Consider the following 24783-nt stretch of genomic DNA (forward strand, 5'->3'; position numbering starts at 1 on the left):
ATAAACAGACAAAGAGAGAGGAAGGGAGTCATATAGAAGTGATATACTGCAGATATAAATATTATAATCTGATAATAGTATAAATACAAATAAAGTATAATAATAAATATATACAACAAATATAAATATTTTGCATTCACCATCATATTTTCTCTGTATATATTCTTTTCATTGTGTGGTTTTTGGGTAGAGAAATAAGTGCACATTTTGCTTATGTAGCTTGACAAAAAATCTGTCAAACCACATCTGGTTCTTTAAAGCAGTGGCCCCCAACCTTTTTTGCACCACAGACCAGTTTAATGTCATACAATATTTTCACAGACCGTCCTTTAAGGTGTGGCAGATAAATCCAACAAAATAAAATAATACGACCAGCATAAAAACTTGTATTTTCTAAATATAATAATAAACATGAATCCACTGTGTTGTTTTTTGTTCATTTCGCTCGCTTGGGGGTTTGAATTTAGCAGTAATGTATTATGTGTTAGCGGCCGGAGCCCCTTTAAGAAGGTAGTGGATGGAGGTAAGACATGTGACTGAGGCATCTTCACATGCATCAAGAGTGAGTAATAGACAGATGTGGAGGAGAGAATCCGGTCATTTTCCAAAATAAAACATCGTTCAGAAACAGACAATAAATAAAACGGAAATAATGTAAGTTATGTATTCATTCTGTGCGGCCGTGGATCTCACACCCAGGCCTTCGGTGAACGCTTGAACGTTGAAACACTCTGGCATGGAGGAGATGGTGTTGAATCTATGATAATCTAAGATGTTGAGCCATTTTATGAGTTGCTCAGTAGCTCCTGGATCCACAACGTCGACTGACTGTATAAAGGACATTACTCATAATCACACAGTCCGGTGCTCATGTTAGTTCTCACTTTCTGCTGTTTTGTATTGTTTTTAAGATTTATAATCACACTCTTGATATCACCCAGATGAGGATGGGATCCATTTTGAGTCTGGTTCCTCTCAAGGTTTCTTTTTCTTAACATCTAAGGGAGTTTTTCCTTGCCACAGTTGCCCCAGGCTGCTAATAAATACACATCATTCACTTTAATTCTAAAAGTTGCTTTGAGACAATGTCTATTGTGAAATACACTATAGAAATAAAATTGAACTTCAGTGGTGTCCTACCTGAAACAATCCACCTCATAATACTGTCATTATGACGCCACAGTTGTGGGACCATCAATATTATAGAGAAACACAGTATAACAGAGACAACAAGCTCATGCAGTGAGAATGAATGTCATTACTAAAGCAAGAAACCCAATGAAAACTATTCAACAAGTCTCCTTTCACTGTAGCCACAGCTGCTCCACCCACATACATCATCTCTAGCAGAAACATCCACTTTATCAACCTTATTAACCTTATCAAATCATTAAGAACAACCAGGGATTACAGCAGATACCTTTGACCCTGGCAACATGTCATGTGACGGCTTAACTACATTTCAATGTAAAATTTCATTTTACGAATTAGGTTGTTCCTTTTTATTATGAGCGGATAATTTTTTTAAATTACTATTAATTGCTTACATTTATCAATCGTGTAGTAAATTGAGCTTTAAATAAGATAAAATCTGCTGTTTTTGCTGTATTTTTTCCGCTTCTTATTTAAGTTTTATTTACAACCTCAACCGCTGTGATTCTACTTTTACTCGGCAGCACACACTCGAGAGAAAAGCAATGTAATGAAGACTATTGGGAATAAATTAATTCATATTTATAGACAAAATAGAGTCAGTGATCCTTCGGCAGACCATCAGATTTCTAATTGAGCAATGGTATGGAACAGGTTGACTTCTTAAAAAGAGATGGATTCTGTATTATTTTTGTGATTTATTTTGATGATCTCTGATGCCCTTAAAATACTTTTTAAAATGCCCCAGGCAACTCATTTCACATTTCTTGAAGAATGAACTGCCTTTTTTGAGGCTTAAAAAAAAAATCTGTACAGTTTTTTTGTTTTCTGATGGTTACATATTTGTATTTTTGTCTTCAAGTTGGCCCTCTTGGACCCCCTTTGGCTGCATCTGTGAAGGTTTAACTGCTTTGAGACAAATGTTTGAGGGAGGTGGTAGATTAGTGGGGGAGGTTATAGATTAGTGGAGGAGGTGGAATCTTAGTGGTTAAGGCATTGGATTTTGGATCTGAAAGTCATGAGTTTAAATCCCAGCCACACCAAGCAGCCACTCCTGGGCCCCTGAGCAAGTCCCTTAACTCTATAGCTGCTCAGTTTTATGATTGAGATAAAGTCGCTCTGTATAAGGGCGTCTGCCGAATGCTATAAATGTTTGAGAACCAGTTTTTCTGTGTGCCTTATACAATCCGGCATCTGTTTTTGGTTCATTGGTCAAATCTCAATTTTACCTCATTTTAATAGCATTCTGATTGGAATGTAGCTTTGCCTCACATATAAATCGCTTTGGATTAAAAGCATCTGCCAAATGAATAATCCACATGAAAAAAGAAAAAAGTCTGTCTGGTGAAAGGTCAATTATCAGAGCGCAGGTGCAATCCGATGTTGTCTTGTAAGGACGAAACCACGAAGAGTGTAATTCCTTTTTCATATCAGCAATAACATTCGAAAATTTTAAGCTTAGCATATTCCAAGACAATTACAACACGAAACAAGTAGATACTCGTGATCTTGAATTTTTAATCCCCCCCAAGAATAGTCTCTTTCTCTCCTCCCACATGTCTGCTCTTTACATCTATCCTCTGAAGACAGAATGGAAAATGAACGCTTTTAGAGAAACTCTCATAACAGTGCAACATCTAACTAAACATCTCTACAGACCAAAATGTAGCACTGAGTCTTCTAATGTGTAAAGAGAAAATCTTCTTCTTAAAGGTTTGCTGCTTCATTTAAACGTCTTGAGTTGAGCCGCAGGTCATAATCCTTCGGTATTTCCACAATCTATAGCAATATCTCTTCACGTCTGGGAGAGTCCACCTCTATTAAGAAGTGAAATAAAGTGTTAGATAAATAAAAAATAAATTAGCCAGCGAAGTATAGTGAGTACATTCCACGTCAAATCTTGGTGAGAAGGTTAGAGCACGAATGTTGTTACTGTAAACGAGACAGTATAGTGTAATTATTTGTTTTTTTTAAAAAATGTCAGGTCTGAAGTGGAAATGGAGACGATGATGTCAAGACGCTGCGGTGGACTCGTGTTTGTTCAGTTCCACTTGTAAAAGCTCTTTGAGCTTCTGAAACGACGGTCGCATTTTGGGGTCCTTCTCCCAGCAGTTTCTCATGATGGCATAGATGTCAGATGGACAGCATTCAGGCGACTCCATGCGGTATCCATCCTCCACCTGCTCCTTCACCTGCTTCAGAGTCTATGGGGAAAATGTTTCAAATATTTATTATATTTCAAGTTCAAGTTACATTATACCCCATGTAAATCTTTATATATTTTATATCTTACATAGTTTATATACTTTATATATCTGCCTTCTTTTTTCCTTGTTTTATTTTTATCCCCATTCTATTCCCTCATGTCCTTTAAAGCATTTCACTCCATGTCGTACTCTGTATGTATGTGTATGTGACAAATAAAATTAGAATAGATTTGGATTTGATTTGGACACCATTATAAGTTATAGTTATAAGTTAACTAACAAATAAAATGTAGCTCAATGTAGCTTTTTTGGTAACAGCCATGATTATTCATACACATCAAATCCTCTGTTCGCTATTAGTCATAGGACGCTTTACTGCTGAGAACTTCTATTTCTATTTTGGTTTTTTTTTGCACCAGACAGACTTACATTTTATCTAATGTATACAACTAAGAGCCTTGCTCAAGGGCTGAGCAGTGATACCCTTGGCAGTGCTGGGATTTGAACTGAAGACCTTCTGATCAGAAGTCAAACATCTTAACTGACTCATAATTCAACACAACAGGTGAGAACTAGTCCATTATATTATTATTATCACCTATTGCATGTGATCATCTGGTCGACACCAAATCTTCAGTCATTATAGTTTCACCATTGTTGAGGTTATTAACATGTTTACTGATGGAGACTTAAAAGCAAAGGTGTAAACCAATGTAGGAGAACTGTTCATATTAATTGCAATCCAAAGCCATTTCATGGTTTATAATTGTTCAGTATCAGCCATTGGTCTCCAATTGATAAGATCTCCATCCAGATGTAGGGCATCCAAATGGATCTTGCATTATAGAGAACTATTTGACAATTTGGCTACATTAAAAAAAGATTATCACAAAACTCTGAGGATATGTACAGGCACTTGGGATTTGAAAATAGAACAACAGGTCACATAAAGCTACAGCTTCAACCGGCAGAACTCTGACAATCGACTCACCATCTTGGGGTAGGGCTGTCTGCCAAAGGAGAACGTTTCCCATAGAAGTACACCATAACTCCAAACATCTGACCGTGTAGAGAACTTCTAGAGAAAACAAATGACAGAAAACCAGAGCTAAAAACAACCATTCACCATCTTACAGCAAACTGTATTATATTACTTCAGAATGAATATCAATTCTATTTATTTTTTATTGAAAACTGCTTTAATAGACTAATAGGCTTAAACCTGGGCAATTTCTTAAAAGCCAAATTGTGGCACGCTGAAGATCAAGAGAGTTACAAAACCTTAACCATGAAGCTCCCAGTGTGGATACCTTTACAAATAAGACATTTATGAGCAGACTGTTAAAGTTAATTTTGGTGAAGGTTTTAATTTTGATTCATATTAATAATTGAATGGTGTGCGTAAGTTTTTTGATTTAATATTGAAAGCAGAAAAAGAAGTAAACAGCTTCTTATTGTTTTGAAATTCACACAGAAAAGAGAAAACTCGTTGTTTTTGAATTATCTCTACTCATTTGGTCTCACACACAGTTTAATAGGCAAAAGTTCACTGTAATCAGTGACCTAAAGTACATAATATTTCCAGTCCAGTCCTGACCTGAAAGTAAAAGGGTATTTCATAGATGTTTTTTTCTTGTTTTTCTTAGAAAGGAATTTCCAATTTGGACCCATTTTCACAAATGTTAAATAATGTGATAGAAACATTATAGAGCAACATATTCAGAGAGACACTTTTGCATGTAGTGATCCATATGAACTTCTTTGAGTAAAACAAGAATGTTTTGTAAAGGAAAAGTGATTACCCACAAACCAAAATAACTCAAAATCGAACAATAAGATGCCAAGAAACTATAAATTAGGTACGTAATAATAAATTAGATAACGTAATTATTTTTTTCAAATGAAAAAAAGCCCAAAAATGCAATTTACACAGCAAGAACATCCAAAAATGTTCTTACCTTGTTATTTAAGGCCTCAGGTGCAGTCCATTTCACAGGTAACTTTGTACTATCAATGCTCTTACAATCAGCCATTGCCAGACCAAAATCACTGATCTTGGCCACATTGTCCTCAGATATAAGGATGTTACGGGCAGCCAGGTCCCGGTGTACGAGTTTCTTTGACTCGAGATATTCCATGCCTTCACACACATCTCTAAAAAGCCCAAGAATGCATTCTGAGACTCACAAAAAGTACGATACATATGAAAATGATTCCTAAAGTAGCACAGTATATTCATGAGTCCTAATTCTATAATGAAATGATGCTAATGTTCATATGTTGTGGTAAAAGTCAATATAAAAACAACCCATGTTTTGAGAATAAATTGCATCTGGAAGTTTGTATAGTTTAAACTGTTGATGTGGTTGAATGCTTACAGAGCGTATTGCAGGAGTTCAGCTGTGGTGATTACTGAGCGTCCTCGTGATCGCAGGTAATTCACCAGATTTCCCTACAGGAAACAGATGCATTGTTCAGCAATGCATACAAAAAAATTCTACCCTCAACCCCGAAAGTCTTTCAAACCTCAAATTTACATAACATGAAAACAATGTCAAACTACGTTAACACTAAAGAGTTTTTCCTTGAGGCATCATCTCTAAGATATGTCTGTAGTCCTGTCTAAGCCGATGCAGGTACATGACATACCTTTGCCATAAATTCCGTGATGATGTAGAGGCCATTGTGGAGAATCACTCCTAATAACTGCACCAGATTCTTATGCTGAAGTTTTCTGTAATAAAAAAAGGACAGATTATAGAGGCACCAGTGAGAATTTTAAATGGTAAATACCCTAAAAAGTGATAAGGGAACACATAGTGAGACACTCACGTCATAACAGAAGTTTCGTCCAGGAAAGCTTGAGCAGTGACATCTGACTTTATGTTTTTAACTGCCACCTTCCTGCCCATGTACTCGCCCCAAAACACTTCTACAAATAAGAAATAATGGTAAATATACTACACTTGTATAATAAACTATATGCACTAGTATTGTATTTGTCATAGACAGTATCAGTAAACTCAATAAGCATAAGAGTAAACGAGCCCAACCATATGGGGGCGCTGTAGAGTTTTATTATTAGGTAGTGCTAGTATTTCAGCCTCTTCCTGTATGTTTCTGAGTGATAGTGGGTCATAAAAAAACAAAAAAAACTAAACAGTTTAACTAAGGAAATAATGAAACTTTTGATTTATTAGTCTAAAAAATATTTCCCCAAAGTGAAATCATATAATTGAGTAAATTTTTGCATAAAGAACAAACATCCCATTACACATTCAGTCTCCATTTTCTATTGCAAACCTCTACGCTCCTGAGAAGATGTTTCACTAGATATCGGAGTATGCTTTGAAAGATTTGTGGAGATTTAATCAACCACAAGGGTGTTAGGAACTGATGTCAGGTGAAGTGAGGAGCCCTGAGGTGCATTCATTATTCAGATTCATCCCAAAAGTGGTCAGTAATGTTGAGGTCAAAGCTCTAGAGCAGGCCACTCAAGATCTTCCACGCCAACCCATGTAAAGTATAACTTCATGGAGTTGGTTTTGAGCACAGGTGCAATTGTGTGTTTCCAAAATTTGTGGTAAAGGCTTGGGGAAATATGGCTGGAGAAGTCTGGTGTCTGTATAGTACATTTACTCCTATAGATCTGAAAGGTAGATTTTTGTTTATGAGGAAACCTTTTTAAAATGTACTGTACATGATTAAGTGGCTGAAATGGCACCAGGTACAATATGGCACGATTGGGCTGGAGAATGGAGGGAAAGCAACAAATTCCTGGTCGGTCAAAATTTTACTCTCGTTCCGGATGCACAATATGAACACATTTAAGCTTTTTTAATGGAAAAAATCAAATAGATACCCCACTACAAGATGAATCCAGAATATGATTGGCTCTCAATCCATTACTCTGAGGCTCTCAGTCCATTACTGCATAAACATCTCCAGCAGGAAAGGCCTATTGTGGATAGATATCACCATCTGGTGGTGTGATTTAATGTAGAAAGATGTGAACTAACCTCCAAACTCGCCGGTTCCGATACTTTCTCCCAAAGTTAGTTTTGAGAGATCTAATAGCCAGCCAGCTAGGAATGAAAGAGAGAGAGAGAGAGAGGGAGAGAGAGAGAGAGAGAGAGAGAGAGAGAGAGAGAGAGAGAGAGAGGGGATGAGTGACATTCGGATACTCACCTTTTAACACCATTTTAAGTAAAAATCAACAAAACAATGGCAGTTACTTCTTGATAGCTGCAGCGCTGCTGACTTAGTGCCCTCTTTCTCTTTAGGTTTCTGCAGCGTGGTGGCAATGATGCCTTTGTTCTTCGAGTAGGACTGAAAAAAACAAAATTTTCCAATTATTTTGATTAATTTATTGTTATATTTGTTATATTGGTGGTTTTATTTTTTTTATGTCAAATTGACTGCATAATTATATATATATATATATATATATATATATATATATATATATATATATATATATATATATATATATATATATACACACACACACATACATACATACACAAGCTGTGTGTTGCACAGTTGTTAGTTCAGATTGCATAATTGCACGTCATTTCATCATCATGTATTGACCTGAAAACTGTTGTGTATTGTTTGTAAGTTCTTATCGGTGTGAGATTGATGACTTTTACTCTTTGGCTTGTTTAAAGGGGAATTTAAATATGAAATACTTTTCAGAACTAACAGCCACAGCTGGAAAAAAATGGAAAACATGATCATTCTGATGATTTAAAAAAAAATAAAAAATCAGGATAGCTTTTAAGCTCCTCCTCCTTCTCTGCAGGTCTTCAGCTTTAAATGTGACTTCTTTTAGAAGAAAGACTTCTAAAAGGAGTCACTACCAGAATATTATGGGATGGTTACATATATATATATATATATATATATATATATATATATATATATATATATATATATATATATATATATATATATATATATATATATATACATACAGTGGTGTGGATTTCATGTTTTTCACACTTTCAGATCATCAAACAAACTATTGAATATATTATATATATATATATATATATATATATATATATATATATATATATATATATATATATATATATATATATATATCCAATATAATTTAAATATTAATAAAAGATAACACAAGTGAACACAACATGCAGTTTTTAAATGAAGGTTTTCATTATTGAGGGAAAACAAAATCCAAAACTACATGGCCCTGTGTGAAAAAGTGTTTGCCCCCCTGTTAAAACTGTGGTTTATCACACCTGAGTTTATTTCTCTCGCCACACCCAGTCCTGATTACTGCTACACCTGTTCACAATCAAGAAATCTCTTAAATAGGACCTGCCTAACAACAAAGTGAAGTAGATCAAAAGATCCTCAAAACCTAGACATCATGCTGAGATCCAAAGAAATTCAGAAACAAATGAGAGAAAGTAATTGAGATCTATCAGTGTGGAAAAGGTTATAAAGGCAATTTTTAAAGCTTTTGGACTTCAGTGGACCACATTAAAAGCCATTATTCACAAATAGCAAAAACATGGAACAGTGGAGAATCTTCCCAGGAGTGGCCGGCTGACCAAAATTACCCCAAGAGCACAGCGACGACTCATCCAAGAGGTCACAAAAGACCCCAAAACAACATCCAAAGAACTGCAGTCCTCACTTGCCTCAGTTAAGGTCAGTGTTCATGACTCCACCATAACAAAGAGACTCGGCAAAAATGGTCTGCATGGCAGAGTTCCAAGACGAAAACCGTTGCTGATCAAAAAGAACATAAAGGCTCATCTCAGTTTTGCCAGAAAACATTTTGATGATCCCCGAGACTGTTGGGAAAATACTCTGTGGACTGACAAGACAAAAGTTGAACTTTTTGGAAGGTGTGTGTCCCATTACGTCTGGCGTAAAAATAAACACTGCATTTCAGAAAAAGAACATCATACCAACAGTATTCACCAAAAAATCCTGAAGGAGAATAGCTAGCCATCTTTTCATGACCTCAAGCTGAAGAGAACTTGGGTTCTGCAGCAGGACAATGATCCAAAACACACCATAAAGTCCACCTCTGAATGGCTGAATTAAAACAAAATGAAGACTTTGGCGTGGCCTAGTCAAAGTCCTGACCTGAATCCTATTGAGATGCTGTGGCATGACCTTAAAAAGGCAGTTCATGTTCGAAAATACTCCAATGTGGCTGAATTACAACAATTCTACATAGATAAGTGGAGCAAAATTCCTCTACAGCGCTGTAACAGACTCACTGCAAGTTATCGCAAACGCTTGATTGCAGTTGTCGCTGCTAAGGGTGGACCTACCAGTTATTAGGTTTAGGGGGCAAACACTTTTTCCACACAGGGCCATGTAGTTTTGTATTTTGTTTTCCCTCAATAATACTTCATTTAAAAACCGCATGTTGAGTTCATTTGTGTTATCTTTTACTAATATTTACATTAGTTCGATGATCTAAAACAGGGTGAAACTTTTTGACACCACTGTATGTATGTATATATATATATATATATATATATATATATATATATATATATATATATATATATATATATATATATATAAAGATCCCAACTTGGTGTTTATCTGGTCAGGCTGCCACTTCCTCAGGAAATCATTTAGACCACAGGAAATTGCACACCAACAAGATGCATTCGTTCAAGAAGAGAAGCTATATCTAGCTACCAAACTCTCTGGCTTTGAGCCCTCCCACCTCCACCATGTCGATGAGGTTGTAGAAGTACTGCGTCTTGTCAATTGTCAGCTTGGATTCCTGGTAGATCACATGGTAATGAAGCACCTCTTGCTTGAAGCTTACGCACAGGACGTAGTCCCCGGGATGCCGAATGGACTCGCGCACTAAAAACAGACCATCCTCCATCGGCTGAAGTTTGCTGACAGCCTCTGGACCGGAGATCTTCCCATGGAACCACCTGGAAGAACAGTAGCATATAAAAATGATTTATAATGTAATATAATGATCTTTTGAGACACTCTGGAGCATTACAGGGTTGGTGGTTTGTTCAATTACTTAAAAGGTTTACTGGGTTAGTTATTTTAGGTGCAGAACCAATATTCCATGTACCTCATGTTTGCTTCTGCTTGGCTACTATAGCACTCTATATCAACAAAAGTATTGGGACACCTGAATTTTCCATATTTCGTTTTCCCAAACTGTTACTCAAAGTTGGACACACAATTGCATAGAATGTCTCTGAATGTGATAGCATGGAAATTTCCCTTCACTTAAACCTGTTCCTGCATGACAATGCACCTGAGCACAAAGCAAACCGTGTGAATATATATGCTTTACATCGGTTTTAGTAGAAGATCTTGTGTGTCTTCAGAATCAGTGGTTAATCCAGCTCCTAAAGGATTCCTTGGTTAGTTATTTTAGGACTTCTGTAAAACCATAAAAGAAAATGTTTCTGTTTCAGAAAACATTTCAAGTCGAACATCTGTGAGTAAGTCTGAACCGTTTCCTGTTTACAGGCCCCTCGAGAGTTTCGTACGTATGTGTGTAGAATGTACTGAAACTGTTCTAATTCGAATTCACCATTAAGATCATCAGGCCAAAAATTCATTATGCATTAACGGTGTGGAAAAACAGAAACATCAAATGAGCAGCTATTGCGTGTGCAAAAATGTTTTGTACATGTGAAAGGTCAGATGAACCTGGCCAAGTTGGTTCGAGCTGGACAGGATGGCGACAGACAACAGCGTGCTGAGCAGAAAAGCATTCCAGGAAGTCCAAGCCGGACTCAATGAGCAACACCACATCAGGATTCACACCTTTTTACATTGCACAGGAACCTTTTTACATTGAACCTCACTGGTCACAGAGCCTGTGCAAAACTAGAATTAAGTAAATAAAGAATATTTACTTGCAATCTAGAAACACTCTGGTTAGTTTCTCTTCCATGAAGGTTTTCCGAGCTCAAGAAACACCCTCAAAGATAAGCAGGAAAGGCTCTCAGATTAGCAGATGTTTGACAAGCACAATTATAAATAAATGTTCCATGAAGCCCCCCTACGCAAGTTTTATCATTTTCTTTTTGGTTATTTTTGTTTCTTATTACTGTCATAGGACCCTGCAAAAGTCCCCATAAAAATTTACATATCTGAATGTTAGAACTGTTTACCAACCAAACAGCCTTTGAAGGACCCTTTCAGACTTTTAGACCCACTCACACATACCTTCAACCACCCATGTGCAACCTGCAGACTTCCGCCCACTAACCACACCACTATGCGAGACAGGAATTCACATGACTTGTACTGCCTACACATCTCTATAATTAGCACCTTTCAAAACAAGTTGAATTAAATCAGAGTAGTATAACAGAAGTAGTGAAACAAAAGTCCACTATCACATGATCATTCCAGGAAACAGAAAATAATAAGTGCAAGATGTTATTCAGAATTGTGTAGACTCCAGTTTGGCATCTAACCTACTGAACACCCTACAGTCATACTATTTATATAGTAAAGTATTTAAATAAACTATGTAAATAGACTCGATATGAATCATTTAGATCAGGGGTCCCCAAAATTTTTTCTGTGAGGGCCACATGATTTTTTCCTTTCATTAATGGGCGCCGGTCTATAATGGAAATTTACATGGGCCCCAGTGACTACAAATATGTTTGTGGAAATTGTTATTATGATTGTGAATGTATGTATTATGCCTCCTAATGCTACAATATAATTTTTTTTATGCACAAATTTAAGAGATATATCGCTAATTAAAAGAGCATTATTACTATCATAATGACATTGATGTTCATTCATTCATTCATTAATTTTTCTCCCGCTTATCCGTAATTCGGGTCGCGGGGGCAGCAGTCTAAGCAGGCCCCCGCCTTCGACTGCTGCCCAATCCTCACAGCACCGTCCCTTACGGTCCCCCCTGCAGGTGGTGAGCCCACAGGAAGGACATTGATGTTGATAAATCTAAATATTTACTTATGCAAATTAATCAGTGTCAACTGTGGGACTGCTTTTGGTAGCCCACTTTTAAGCTTTGACAGTTTGTCTGCTCTTATTTGGCCTTGCAAGCTTGTGTACTTTTCTCTGTGGCTGGTTTTATAGTTGTATTCTTTGAACATGGACACTGTTCATGCATTTTTGAATAAAGTTTTGTTTGTCTCTTTGATTTTTCTCACTGGCTCATGTACAGTAGCATCTGCTCGATCATGATGGAGCATTATGTTGAATGTACCTTTTTTAATTGATGGGTGAATCAAATAATTTGGCTAGGAACTCATTTTAGTTTGAAAGCCAACCTTTATTATCAAATTCAGATATGATATAAGTAAAACATATATTTAATAGTAAACCTTCATAATATGTCATTAGATTCGGCTAAAGGGCCACAGAATAGCGATATTATTAACAAAGCAGATGAATTCCTTTTCAGGTTTAACTATTAAAGTCAGATGTCAGATTGCATACTGGTGAATATTCCAAAAATAGACATTATTTTTCAATTCTGTTAAACCATTGGAATAGTGAAATATTTCTAATTTATCTGAATTTCCCCACCAATCTGCACCAATTTGTCCTTCATGATAGTTTTTTTTTTTGCTTGTTTTTCTAGCTTTTAAGTTTCCTCTCATTTGCTTTATGATACTCAGTGCTGAACATTTTTAGACTCGAAAGCTCTTTGAAGTCTAAAGCTTGATTAAATAAAATATGGTAATTAAATAAATGTGAAGCTGAACATCAATACTATATGGCCAAAAGTATTACACCTGACTTTTCCAGCCATATTTGGTTCTTCCCCAAAATGTTAACACAAAGTTATGACAATGCTGCTGTGGACAAAGCCTAGCTCCATCAAAATATCTGTTTTTGGTTGAACTGAATCTTTCTTTACTAACGCCCTTGTAGCTGAATGAGCAAACATCTTCACAAACACACACTAAAATCAAGTGAAACATCCTCACAGAAGAGTGGAGGTTATAATAAATGTAAATGGGGACTACATTTAAATAAGATGTTAAAAAAACAAATATGAATCTTATAATAAATGTCCACTTTTTGCCCAAATACTGCTATTTTTCTCATTCACTACATAAGTGTTTCTTGCCAGTGCATATAGAGTAAGGGGGAACTCTCTGTAAGTAGACTGTAATGAAGAACTTAAAAACGCATTAAAAGCATATCTAGATATTATGCATCATCTAAAATATACAACCGGATATTTCCCTCAAATATATATAACACCCATGCGCATTACAAGTGATTTTCTTCTTGTAGAAAATCCAAAACCACAAGCTAAAAAGGTGCTATATTCAAATCCATGGTACATACTGCACAGGCAACATCCCACAACTGTATCATTCTCTTTCACAAAGTTGCTCTGATTCAGATCAGACTTACGGCATGAGGCTGAGACTGGGGTCTACACGCAGGGCTTCACGTTCGCGCATGTTAGAAGCATGGATCATACCTTCCTCGCCAGTCCTGTTGTGCTTGGCACGGTAGATGGCCTTCCCCTGTAAAAAAAAAAAAAAAGAAAAAAATCTTGAGGGTTCTTTCTGCTGATATTTCAGATTTCCAGATTTTTGGAGTTCACACATCTCCATTATGTTATTGCAGTGATATCACTTTTATAATATATTATTTTGTATTATATCACTTTTATATCATATTTGACTGCTGCTGTTTTTAGCACCACATTGTGTCTGTTTATATTCACTCCCGGGTATAGCTTTTACAGTTCTCCTCGCACAGTACTGTATAATCATAGTATACAGTAGGTTTACTGGTTGGCGCTATCTTGGGTTGTGTGTCTTGTCTTGTGTTGTCTGTCTGCAGTGTCTTTCTGTACTGCTTTTTGTCTGCACTGTTTGCACTAGGTTGCACTCGATGCACTTTATGTAGCTTGTGTTGTGTTGTAGCTCGATGTTGTTGTTTAGTGTAGCACCAGTGTTCCGGAGGAACGCTGTCTCGTTTTTACTGTGTACCACTGTGTATAGTAGAAATGACAATAAAAGCCTCTTGACTTGACTTGACTTGACTTGAAACAATTAATTTATGAATTTTATAGTCACTAGCTATACACTTTGGAATAACAAAACCGAGGTAATTAATAGGTATAAGTGATTTGAGATCGAAGTGTTTGTGATTTTCATTTAATTGGTAGAAAATATAAATAGAAATCATTCTAAGCGTAAGTAAACCTCCTGGCTCCATACAATACAATACCATGCACATTTCATTCATAAAGCATAAATTCAATACTTGACAACAATAAATCTTCTATGATACTATACTATATGATTCTATTCCTTAGCTAGCAATCAACATGTGACTAGCTTTGTTCTGGGGGGGAAAACCTTTAACCCATTACTGCAAAATTTACTGTATTTCCATAATAACAATGCTGTACGAAAATCAAATTTTGTTTAGAAGGTTCTTCGGTTAAAATGTTGAAGAAATTCCTACAAATGTGTTAATAAGTCTGGAGTTAGTATGATTTAAAGCTTACCAGCTTGTTCTTTTCCACTAAGTTACTGTAGTTCAGACAGTGTGGAGGTATGTTTTGGGTCATTATCTTGTTGTAGCAGAAACCCCTGACCAACTAGGCATATTATATATACACTGTATTATATATAGTCAAATATAATTAACAAAAATGATACAATTACAAAAAGTAAAAAGGTATAAATATTCCAGTTGTTATGCAGCCTACCAACTGCAAAGCTGTCAGACACACACACACACACACACACACACACACCCACCGGTCTAATGGTTGATATTATCACTGTGTATTATGAACTGTAAGGTACATTTGGGCTTATAGTAAAACCTTTTTTACTGTACACTGGTTTAAAAACAATAAGGGTACGATTAAAACTTGATGAGTGACAAATCCTAAATATAAATAGTTGTTTGGATACTGATATATTTTCATCCACTCATTTAACAAATATACTGTAATGAATAAAAAGAGAATAAAAGAAGTACAATAGGTCGGTTTAAACATTATTGATAAGAACTTCACACACAATTTACAAAAAAAATCTGTTATAATATTAGTTATAATATTTTTATAGTTAAAACATTTCCCATGTAGTTATGAATTTATTTATCAAGTGTTAGTCGACCTATTTTTCTGTACTCTTTCATCTGTAAATGCGAAGAGACAATTAACATAATGTTAGCCAACTAGCAAGCTTGATTTCAAGAATTTCAAGAATTGAAAATCATTGTGTGAAATTTGCCTGATTTCAGTTTTAAAAGCAATGAAGCTTATTTTCTTAACCAGCTAATAAATGCTTTTATTCAATGACGATAAAAACAAAAACAAACCTGAAACAGCTTATACAAACAGATAAGAAATTGAGATCGTGAGAATTTCAGGTTCTTACAACAGTGGTGAAAAACATTTCTACTGTGAGTAACGAGGTATGAACTTAAATGACACTTCATAAGCACTTCAAAGCTGTTTTCATAAAAAAAAAAAAAAAAAGAATCCTTGTGCATTACATGTCCTTTGCTTCTCCTAGAAAATACGTTCCTAATAAGGTGATGTATTCGAATCCATGAGACATACGGAAAACATGCTACAACTGTATGATTCTCCGTTTCTCTGATTCAGATCAGACTCACGACATGACATGCAGAACTTCATGTTCATTCATGTTAGAATCATGGATCAGTGCTACCTCACCAGTCCTTATAGTTATTATAAAATTCATTTTTATTTGTATAGCGCTTTTAACAATGAACATTGTCTCAAAGCAGCTTTACACAGATAATGTGGTGATAAAAAATAAATATGTTCTTTAAAAAAGTTTGTCCCTGATCTTGTGGTGATTATTTATGTATATATTTATTTATGAATTAATCTTCAGTTGGGTTATTTCCAGTAGTCTTCTTATCCATAAAATGCAAAGACACAATTAATATAATGCTAGCTAACTAGCAGGCTCATTTCAAAGCATTTAATATCAGACTAGCATCAAACTCCATTGAGTGTGAAATTTGACTGATTTTTATTTAAAAAGCAAAAAATTTATAAATAATTGTATTCAACAACTAATGCGATTTAATTGAAAAAATTAAGAAATGAAACCGAGTATGTGATGGACCTACAGATGTAGCTGCACACGTTTTGCTGTAGTAACGTTTACAGGAATGTTTTAAAGCAAACCATTACAACAGCATTATAACCAGTTGCACAGTGGTTACAGACTTTGTCAGAATCTGCTAAATGTTTACTAAAGGTTCAGTGTTCAATGGGCACATGATGTACCACGAAACAGTCGAGTATGACCTCTGTGATATCAGGGTTGCCGGAAAACAACAGGAACTCCACTCGGCAGCAGCTTCTGCATGTTACATATTTCAAAAAACCACACACACCTGTTTCTTGGTTTACATTAATCAGCACCACTGCTTACATTTTGTGTGTCTCTTTGTGAAGCTAATGTTAATTCTGTGTCTATTTGTTGCTTTGCGTGCCATGATCTTATATGTTTAACTGCTTGGTGAATGCCCACTTCCTTTTTTGTTTGTTTTTCTCACACTTGGCAAACTACCAGTGTCAGCTGAATTTGATAATGAACAGCTAAAAATGTCTGATTTATTGGTCACAAGAAAAATTTGTGTCAGAAACCCAATGCAGTGAATTTTTTTGTGCTACTAACAGTGAATTTTCTTGTGCTACTAACCGGCACTGAAGCTCAATCGGCCTTATTGCGGTGAAACCTGTAAATTAATTCAGGTGATTAACTAATCTTGTTGATTGACACCTGATCATCACAGCATTTCTTAAACTGTTACCACAAAGCTAGGTTCTCATCATTGAACTCAAGTGTCCTAAACAGAATCCTGACCTCCTCAACCCTACTAAACACCCTTTGGATTAACTAGAACACTGACTAAACCAAAAACCTTCTCACCAACATCAGAACCGGATTTTACTAATGCTCTAGTGGCTGAATGATTCCCATTCCATAAAAATCTAAATGTTTAACAAGCACAAGCAGGTTTCCACAATTTTTTGCCCACATTATGTACCTGAACAACCAGGTTCATGAAGACCAGGAAGATATAAAAATAAGTCCCAGATAAATAGTAACCATCTGGATTTCATTGTTAAAGGAAAACAATTTGGACGCCCTACAAAATGTTCTTAGATTAGAAGTGAAAAATGGAAAAAAATAGGCATGACTGTGACTTGTCCAAAAAAACCATTGAGGAAACCAGGGATTAGTCAGAAGAGCAAGTCATGGGTATGGTGTTACGACATAGTGTACGGCTACATTTCAGTTACGACGTGGAGAAATTCAATGCTACTTAGTTTTCTGCAAAAAAAAAGAGATAAAACCCACAGACTTACCATTAACAACTCCAAACCCAAAATGGTAAGGATGTCTCCTTTGCGATAGAAAATTTCATTGGGTTTAGGTTTTGTGTGGTCACTTTTGGCGACACAGTGCGTACCAGGAGGCCATGTTTTCTGTGAAAAACAAACAAACAAAAAAATATTTAGCTTATGTACATGCACTACAAGTCTACATGATAGTGATCGCTGATGTGATAAGTGTATGTGTGTATATTTACCGTAGACATCGTTACAGAGAGGAACTGTAAGTCAGAGGAGAAAGTAGGCCAGCGTCAAGAGATATCCTGAAGATAAACTAACACATAATAATATTGATCATTAAATTTAAATTATTAAATATAAGATGTAGGAAAATCATGGTGTTAAATAATGCGTATTAAGTGGTGAACCGCAATTTTGTTTAGTCTCACCTCGCACTTTATTTTATTATTATTATTATTATTATTATTATTATTGGACTTAAAAACATACACAACAATGCCAGGTGTATATATAAAAAAAAAACTAGAGTTAGCGCAGTGTCACTATGGCTGCTCGCTTATGACCGGAAATAAGATTTGCTTTGCACGTGCATTAAAAAACTAAAGAATCCATAGCGCTTTAAGAATTTCTCTTAGAAGCAGAAAATCCTGACCATTCCACATATTGAAGGGAGTGAATGAATGAAGGATGGAATTGTTAAAGTATGCTGAGATAATTAGAAGAGTTAAATACTTCATATCTTTAAATTTTTTATATTAATTGTATTACACACACACACACACACACACACACACATTTGCATACATATCACTCAAACGGGGTCTAAAAAAAGTATACTATTTAATAAAAAATTTTCAGTTAATTACATTTAATTGAATCCATTTCATTTGTGCCAAATTGAATGATTATAAGATTTAATCAATATAGTAAAGTGTATTGCATTTATTTGATTTATTTTATTGTAATAAATATTTTTTATATATATATATATATATATATATATATATATATATATATATATATATATATATATATATATATATATATATAATTTAACAAGGCAGAGATTTTAGTAAAACATTTTTTTAAATGTGAACCGTTGATGTTCACAAATGATATTATCAATAAACTGCATTTAAGGTCCCCGGGAGCCAAACCGGGAGCTAAAATTTTGGAAGCGACGACTCCATATGAAGAAAATTCCCCCGTGCATTCAGACCCTTGGGACAAACACCTTTCTTGTTCTTTTGGTTTATTTATTTATTTTATATTGGCTATACATTTTTTCTCCATATGTATGCTTAGTCATCAATTGAATAGGAAATAGGGTGTTCCTGGAAGGCTCCAAAATATATTAGACAGCATTTCTAGACAAACAGTATCACGATGACCAACAGGCTGTCAAAGCAACCCTGGGAAACAGTTAATTTAATTAAAAATAAATATATATATTTTTTTACATTGCATGTAATATTAGCATTCTTTTTTCATATAGGTAATCATCATTTCCCAGACCTCTGTTTCACTTTACTGTCTCAACAGAGGGAAACATGAAAATCAGTTTTAGAGGTACAAGAGTCTTACAATTGAAGATACATTTCATTCTGATTTTTATTTTTAATAAATATATTGCATTTAAATAGTGTATAAAAATTAGCAGGTCCAAACTTTACAGATGTCAAACTTGAATTTTTTCCAAAAAACATAACAGCGTTACATTCGAAAAGTCCATTTCTGTGCAGATGTTTGTGTTACAATTACTGTTACATTACAGCTGTTCAAAAGTGCTCTGTATGTCATTACTGTAACTGCAGTATTTGAAACCGGTTTAATGCAACTCAGCAATTCAGACCAAAAAAAAAGATCTAACTCAGTGAGACCTGTACTGACACCAAAATAAACAACTCAAATCAAATGAGGGGTTCAAACACACACTGTAGACGAAGAACTTACCAGACCTTGTAGTTTAGAACTCCATGTTTATGCAGCGTTCAACGGCGCGCACTGAGAATATGAGGATCGCATTGGGGTTATCTACATTTAGTGAACTGTTGTCGTGCTGCTCACTTCCTTTTCATCCCACCGTACCAAACAGTAGTGTAGTACATCACTCAGCTGCCAGGGGGCAAAACAAAGACTCCATTTGTTTTGCCATTTCAATCATTTCCAGTGTAGTATACAGTGAAACATAACAATGTTCCTCCAGGTCTTGGGTGCTACATTGAACAACACTAGAACCGAACTAGAACACCATATAAAGTGCATACAACTGTCAACACAATGAGACAAACATGCTGACAGCATCGATGAGGACAGTAAATGTGTGTTAGTACTAATAAGTTGTCCATATAATAAAAAAATTGTGTACATTTGGTGGTTTAGCATCAGTTATTTGTTCAGTTGTGTGTGTGTGTGTGTCAATTCAGTCCACTTTGTAATGGGGTATTGTGTTGTCAAATGGCTTGTGGGAAGAAACTATTACTCCAAGTATTATGATTTATTATGGCTATAATGTCATGTCAAAGGCCACAGGTCTTGTGGCGAGTTCAAATTGTGAGATTTTTCCATCATTTATTGCTCTTTAAATGTTCTGCTTGATGTTGAACTGATGCTGAACTGTATGCTGCTGCTAAGTAGATACACCAACTGGTAATGGTGGTTCTTGCTTGAATGATGCTCTGGGTGAACCATGCCACGAACCGACGTAGCCCCCCCCCCCCCCATTGATTAGTTTTAGCGTTGAAAATCTCCTCTTTGCTTCAGATACCATCACCAGATAAGTAAGACATATTTACAGAGCAGTCCACAAATCTGGAGACATTTCTGAGAGCTTAATTTCATGTTGATATTTCACCCTAAATGCGTTTATTACACAATTACATACAAGAACCATTAATCTCCTTGGCTAATTGTAGCCATAAGATACATACAACATCTATATCCTTTATATAGGTAGACTAGCACGTTTTCCCCCTACGTCTTTTCTCTTTTTTTATGAAATAGGGGTCCCGAGGGTTTTGACCTTTTTTGTCATCCATAATATTCATTCGGGTTCTGCGTCTAACTGATATGACGTCACGACGGCAGGTCTTGCAGTTAAAAAAATGAAATTATACAATTAACTATTTACAGTTAACAGAACAAAAAATAAGTAGATCTCATTAAATAACACTGAGTAAACCAACATACAAATAAATAAATAAGAAGAAAAACAAACAAAAAAAAACTAATAGCAGATCAAATCACAATGTATCATCAAATAACTCTGAGTGTCGAGACAATAACAGAGAAGATTTGTAATTTTCTATTCGATTCAACGAGTTGAAAAGTGTTTTGTAGAACCTGGGCATTACTATGGCTAAAAAAGATAATTATATCTTTATTGTGAAATTAAAAGAATCATGAATGAAGTTCAAAATGTAATTTTCACGTTCCTGCCAAAAAGCTTGTACCACACCACAAGGGGGGAAAGGGAAAAAAAAAAGAGGAATACATTCTTTCTGTTGGTTGCAAAATACACATAGATGAACAATGCCCACGTATTTTGCAATTTTGGAATTAACAGGATACTTGTCAGTTCTCCCACTGGAAACCCTGAAGGCTGCGGTGACATCACCCAACTCTCCTTTCTGAGTGTATGAGTAAGGGAACTTCTCTGGGTGCACACTCTATGTCCTGACCAGGTTCATTCACCATTACATGATATAATAATTGACGCAACCGTGCAAATGAGCGAAAAACGTACAAACAAAAAAACGATTGACTGAGTGGCAAAATGTAGTTGAGTAAAAAATAAGATATTTGACTCTGAAATGTAGAAAGTAAAAGTCTCCCCAAACTTGAGTAAAGTACAGATATGTGATAAAGCTACTTAAGTACAGTAATTACATTTACTTCATTACTGTCCACCACTGGTCTGGACTTAAGGGTCCAATTGCCTCTGTACCTTTTTCAAGATGGCTGGATGATGAAGAGTGTGTGTGGGGTGCCATGATGCTGGTGGCATGTGGTATAAATGTCCACAAAGAAGGGGACAGAGACCCTGGTGATCTTCTTAATGGTCTTCACTATCCACTGTAGGGTTTTGCAATCCAAGCTCTCATATACTCACCATACTGTGATGCAGCTGCTCAGGGTGCGCTCGATAGACCCTTTGCAAAATGTGGTAAGTAAACAGTTGATATATGATGAAACTATGATAAATAGACCTTTGGTTTTACCCAGATGACACTGAGGTTCCCTTATGACTCTGGTTCCGCTCAAGATTCCTTCCTCACACAATCTCAGGAAGTTTTTCTCTCACCCTCTCGCTCACTCATTAGGGATTAACTTATAGGGACTGAATTATTTATTTAAAATGTATTCATAATCTATTTGGACAATGAAGAGTAAGTGTAAGGGGTGTGTGGTAAATGCTCATCCATGATGTCTTGCGTTTTTTTCCCCCGTCATGGAAAGTGTGCTATCTTGGATTGCAAGACCCTACGTCTTGCAATCCAAGATAGCACACTTCCCATGACGGGGAAAATGATTCTACTCTACTAAATTGTTCTATTCTCACTGTGAGTGGAGAAACAAAATGATACTTTCAGACAGGTATAGTGCATTATATAATTAAAAATGAATGTCAAATGGAAACTATGGCGAGGGAGTACGGTGTCTCTGTTATTCTTAGGGGGGCATTTAGTTTGTATTAGAATTCATTTATTTAGTTTGATTTTGCACTTAACTATAGACAGAGATGTCTCATTATACTGTAAATACTGTAATCTCTGAGGATCTGGATTCTAATGATTTTTTACTGCTGCATCATCGAGAGCATCCTGACCAACTCCATGGTATGGAGGCTCTACTGTGTGTGAACGCAACACCCTGAAAAGGTTGGTCAAAAGCTCCCAATGGATCACTGGCACCCAACTTCCTGCCATTGAGCACCTTCACCACAGCAGATGTCTGTGCAGTGCTCACAACATCATCAAGGACTCTTTACATCCCAGTCACAAACTGTTTAACCTCCTTCAATCAAAATGAAGATAAAGGAACATACGCACCAAAACCAGCAGGTTCAGGGCCAGCTTTTTTTTTTTCATCCACCATCACCCTACCGAACTCTACACTACACTGTGTACAGTGTAAGAACACTGTATACATTGGTCTCTGGACCTGCCTGATCCATCCTGATGAAGTTCTTCAATTAGAAACCATTCAATGCTGCTGAGGATAATGCTAAAAATAGATACGATTACTGTGGAGAGTGAAACCCAAAAACCATGAAGAAGGTTTGCTACAATGGCTTAGCGCAACAATTGCCATAAACAGCTTTTCACTCAAGTGTCCATCAGTGAACAGTTGTTAACCTCACAAATGATGAAACTAAAATGAATAGACATTTGCTGTTACCCAGATGACAAGTGTGTCTGGTTCCTCTCAAGGTTCTTTCCTCACACATTTTGGCTCACTTATTAGGGATAACATTATAGGGACCAAATTATTAATTTGAAATGTATATTCATAATTTAATTGTGCCTCATTTATTTGCTTTGGGACATGGTCCATTGTTCAAAGTGAATTACAAATAAAACTGAATTGAATCATCAGAACATTGTTAATCACTATTGTACAGATCCAGAACCTGTGACAAGACTCAATAAAGATGTTTTGGTAGCTTGTGGTGGGCCAACACCTTACTGAATAAAGAATAACACTTAACAGACCCTGCTTTCAATAATAGGTCTAATTAGTTCCAGTGAAAAAAAACTATAAATGTTAGGGCATACAAAAGTTTTGGAAAGGCCCACATATGCGGTCATAGTCAGGTGTTCACATGCACAACATGGACAAAATTACATAATTTTCCAGCCACATTTGGTTCTTCCCCAAACTGTTACCAGAAAGTTTAAGCCACACTATTGACTAAAATGTCTTTGAATGCAGTAGCTTGGAATTTTTCATTCACTTGAACTAGGAGACCCAGACCTGTTCCAGGATGACAATTCCTCAGTGCACAGTGCCAGTTCAACAAAGATATGGTTTACATGGGCTGGAGTGGAAGATCTCCTGCTATAGAGGAAAATACTTTTGGAATGAATTGAAATGCTGACTGCACCTGACTTTACTAACACCCATGTGGCTAAATGAATCTCCACAAGCTTTCTCCAACATCTAGTGAAACATCTTCCCAGAAGAGAGGATTCTATGATAACAGCAAATGGGATTCAATTGTGGCATAGGGATGTTCAAAAGGTCTGTCCACAAACATTTGTCCATATAGTTTACGTATATTTAGGTCATATAGTGCTTCAATAAATGAAAAAATTGAAGCAAAAAAAGTAGAACTTCATAAACAGCATCTAAAATCCAACCAATAAAATGAACTTCACAAGTGTCAGTTTTGTGCAGGTAGGAGTTTAATATGTGTAGCATTGCACAGACGTTCTGAAAGGTTCACAACCTTAACCAAAACATCACCAAAATGTGACTCATATTCTGCAATTCTACAAAACACAAATTCAGAATTAATTATTGTTATAATAATAATAATAATAATAATAATAACAACAATAATAAGCCCAATGTATTGCATATCTTATTACAGTATGAAACAATTACCAACATCCTCACCATCCTGTTCCACACACTTTAATTGTACTTTATTTCAGTCCTCTTTTAAGCTACCTTGATTTCAGTCACAAAGGAAAACATCCTGCAGCACAACCCATTTCTGTTGCAAAATCTCATTCAAGCTGGTCATTTTGTTCCTCTATATTACGCTTCTGTGACACTTGCGATCCTTTGGTCGAAATGAAAAATATATATTACATTTGTGTGCAAGAAAAAAGAAATTACTTGGATTTTAAACCTAATAAATTGGTACTAAGTGGTACCTCAATGGTTAAGGCTCTGGGTTACTGATTGGAAAGTCAGTCCAATCAGTAACCCAGAGCCTTATTGTCAAGCTGCAACTGTTGGCCTTTGAACAAGGCCATTAATTCTCTCATAAGGATATGTGAAAGACAGCATTTCACTCTGCTGTATAATGTGTCATGTATATTTTATGTATATATGACG

General features: G+C 35.8%; 1 protein-coding gene and 2 long non-coding RNA genes across 4 annotated transcripts; 2 read left to right on the forward strand and 1 right to left on the reverse strand.

Annotated features, from left to right (window-relative positions):
• Positions 1-684: 684 nt before the first annotated feature.
• LOC310736111 lies at positions 685-3008 on the forward strand. The gene is made up of 2 exons (XR_014536448.1): positions 685-2085; positions 2126-3008. It is a non-coding gene; the product is annotated as an uncharacterized lncRNA (long non-coding RNA).
• On the reverse strand, positions 2651-19798 carry matk (megakaryocyte-associated tyrosine kinase). Of its 2 annotated transcripts, none has more exons than XM_083559281.1 (13): positions 19669-19798; positions 17952-18017; positions 17728-17847; positions 13755-13870; positions 10084-10303; positions 7595-7688; positions 7379-7444; positions 6192-6291; positions 6009-6093; positions 5738-5811; positions 5318-5513; positions 4351-4437; positions 2651-3356 (listed from the first exon to the last, which is right to left on the reverse strand). In XM_083559281.1, exons 2-13 carry the CDS (start codon positions 17958-17960, stop codon positions 3165-3167), a joined length of 1359 nt encoding a protein of 452 aa, XP_083415407.1. In that variant the 5' UTR covers positions 17961-18017; positions 19669-19798; the 3' UTR covers positions 2651-3164. The 2 variants fall into 2 exon arrangements, with proteins under 2 accessions (XP_083415407.1, XP_083415408.1); XM_083559282.1 differs by having other exon boundaries at positions 19674-19789.
• On the forward strand, positions 12945-15936 carry LOC310736133. The gene is made up of 2 exons (XR_014536471.1): positions 12945-14912; positions 15054-15936. It is a non-coding gene; the product is annotated as an uncharacterized lncRNA (long non-coding RNA).
• Positions 19799-24783: the final 4985 nt, after the last annotated feature.

This window comes from Silurus aristotelis (genome assembly GCF_946808225.1).
Source record: "Silurus aristotelis genome assembly, chromosome: 13".
Lineage (NCBI taxonomy): Eukaryota > Metazoa > Chordata > Actinopteri > Siluriformes > Siluridae > Silurus > Silurus aristotelis.

What these genes read in the sequence shown, in the direction of transcription:
- matk (XM_083559281.1), bottom strand. An exon ending in CCCAGTCTCAGCCTCATGCC is followed by an intron (nt 10,304 to 13,754) that starts GTAAGTCTGATC and finishes CTGTTCTTCCAG; the next exon opens with GTGGTTCCATGGGAAGATCT. An exon ending in CTGAGGCCTTAAATAACAAG is followed by an intron (nt 4,438 to 5,317) that starts GTAAGAACATTT and finishes TGTTTTCTCTAG; the next exon opens with AAGTTCTCTACACGGTCAGA.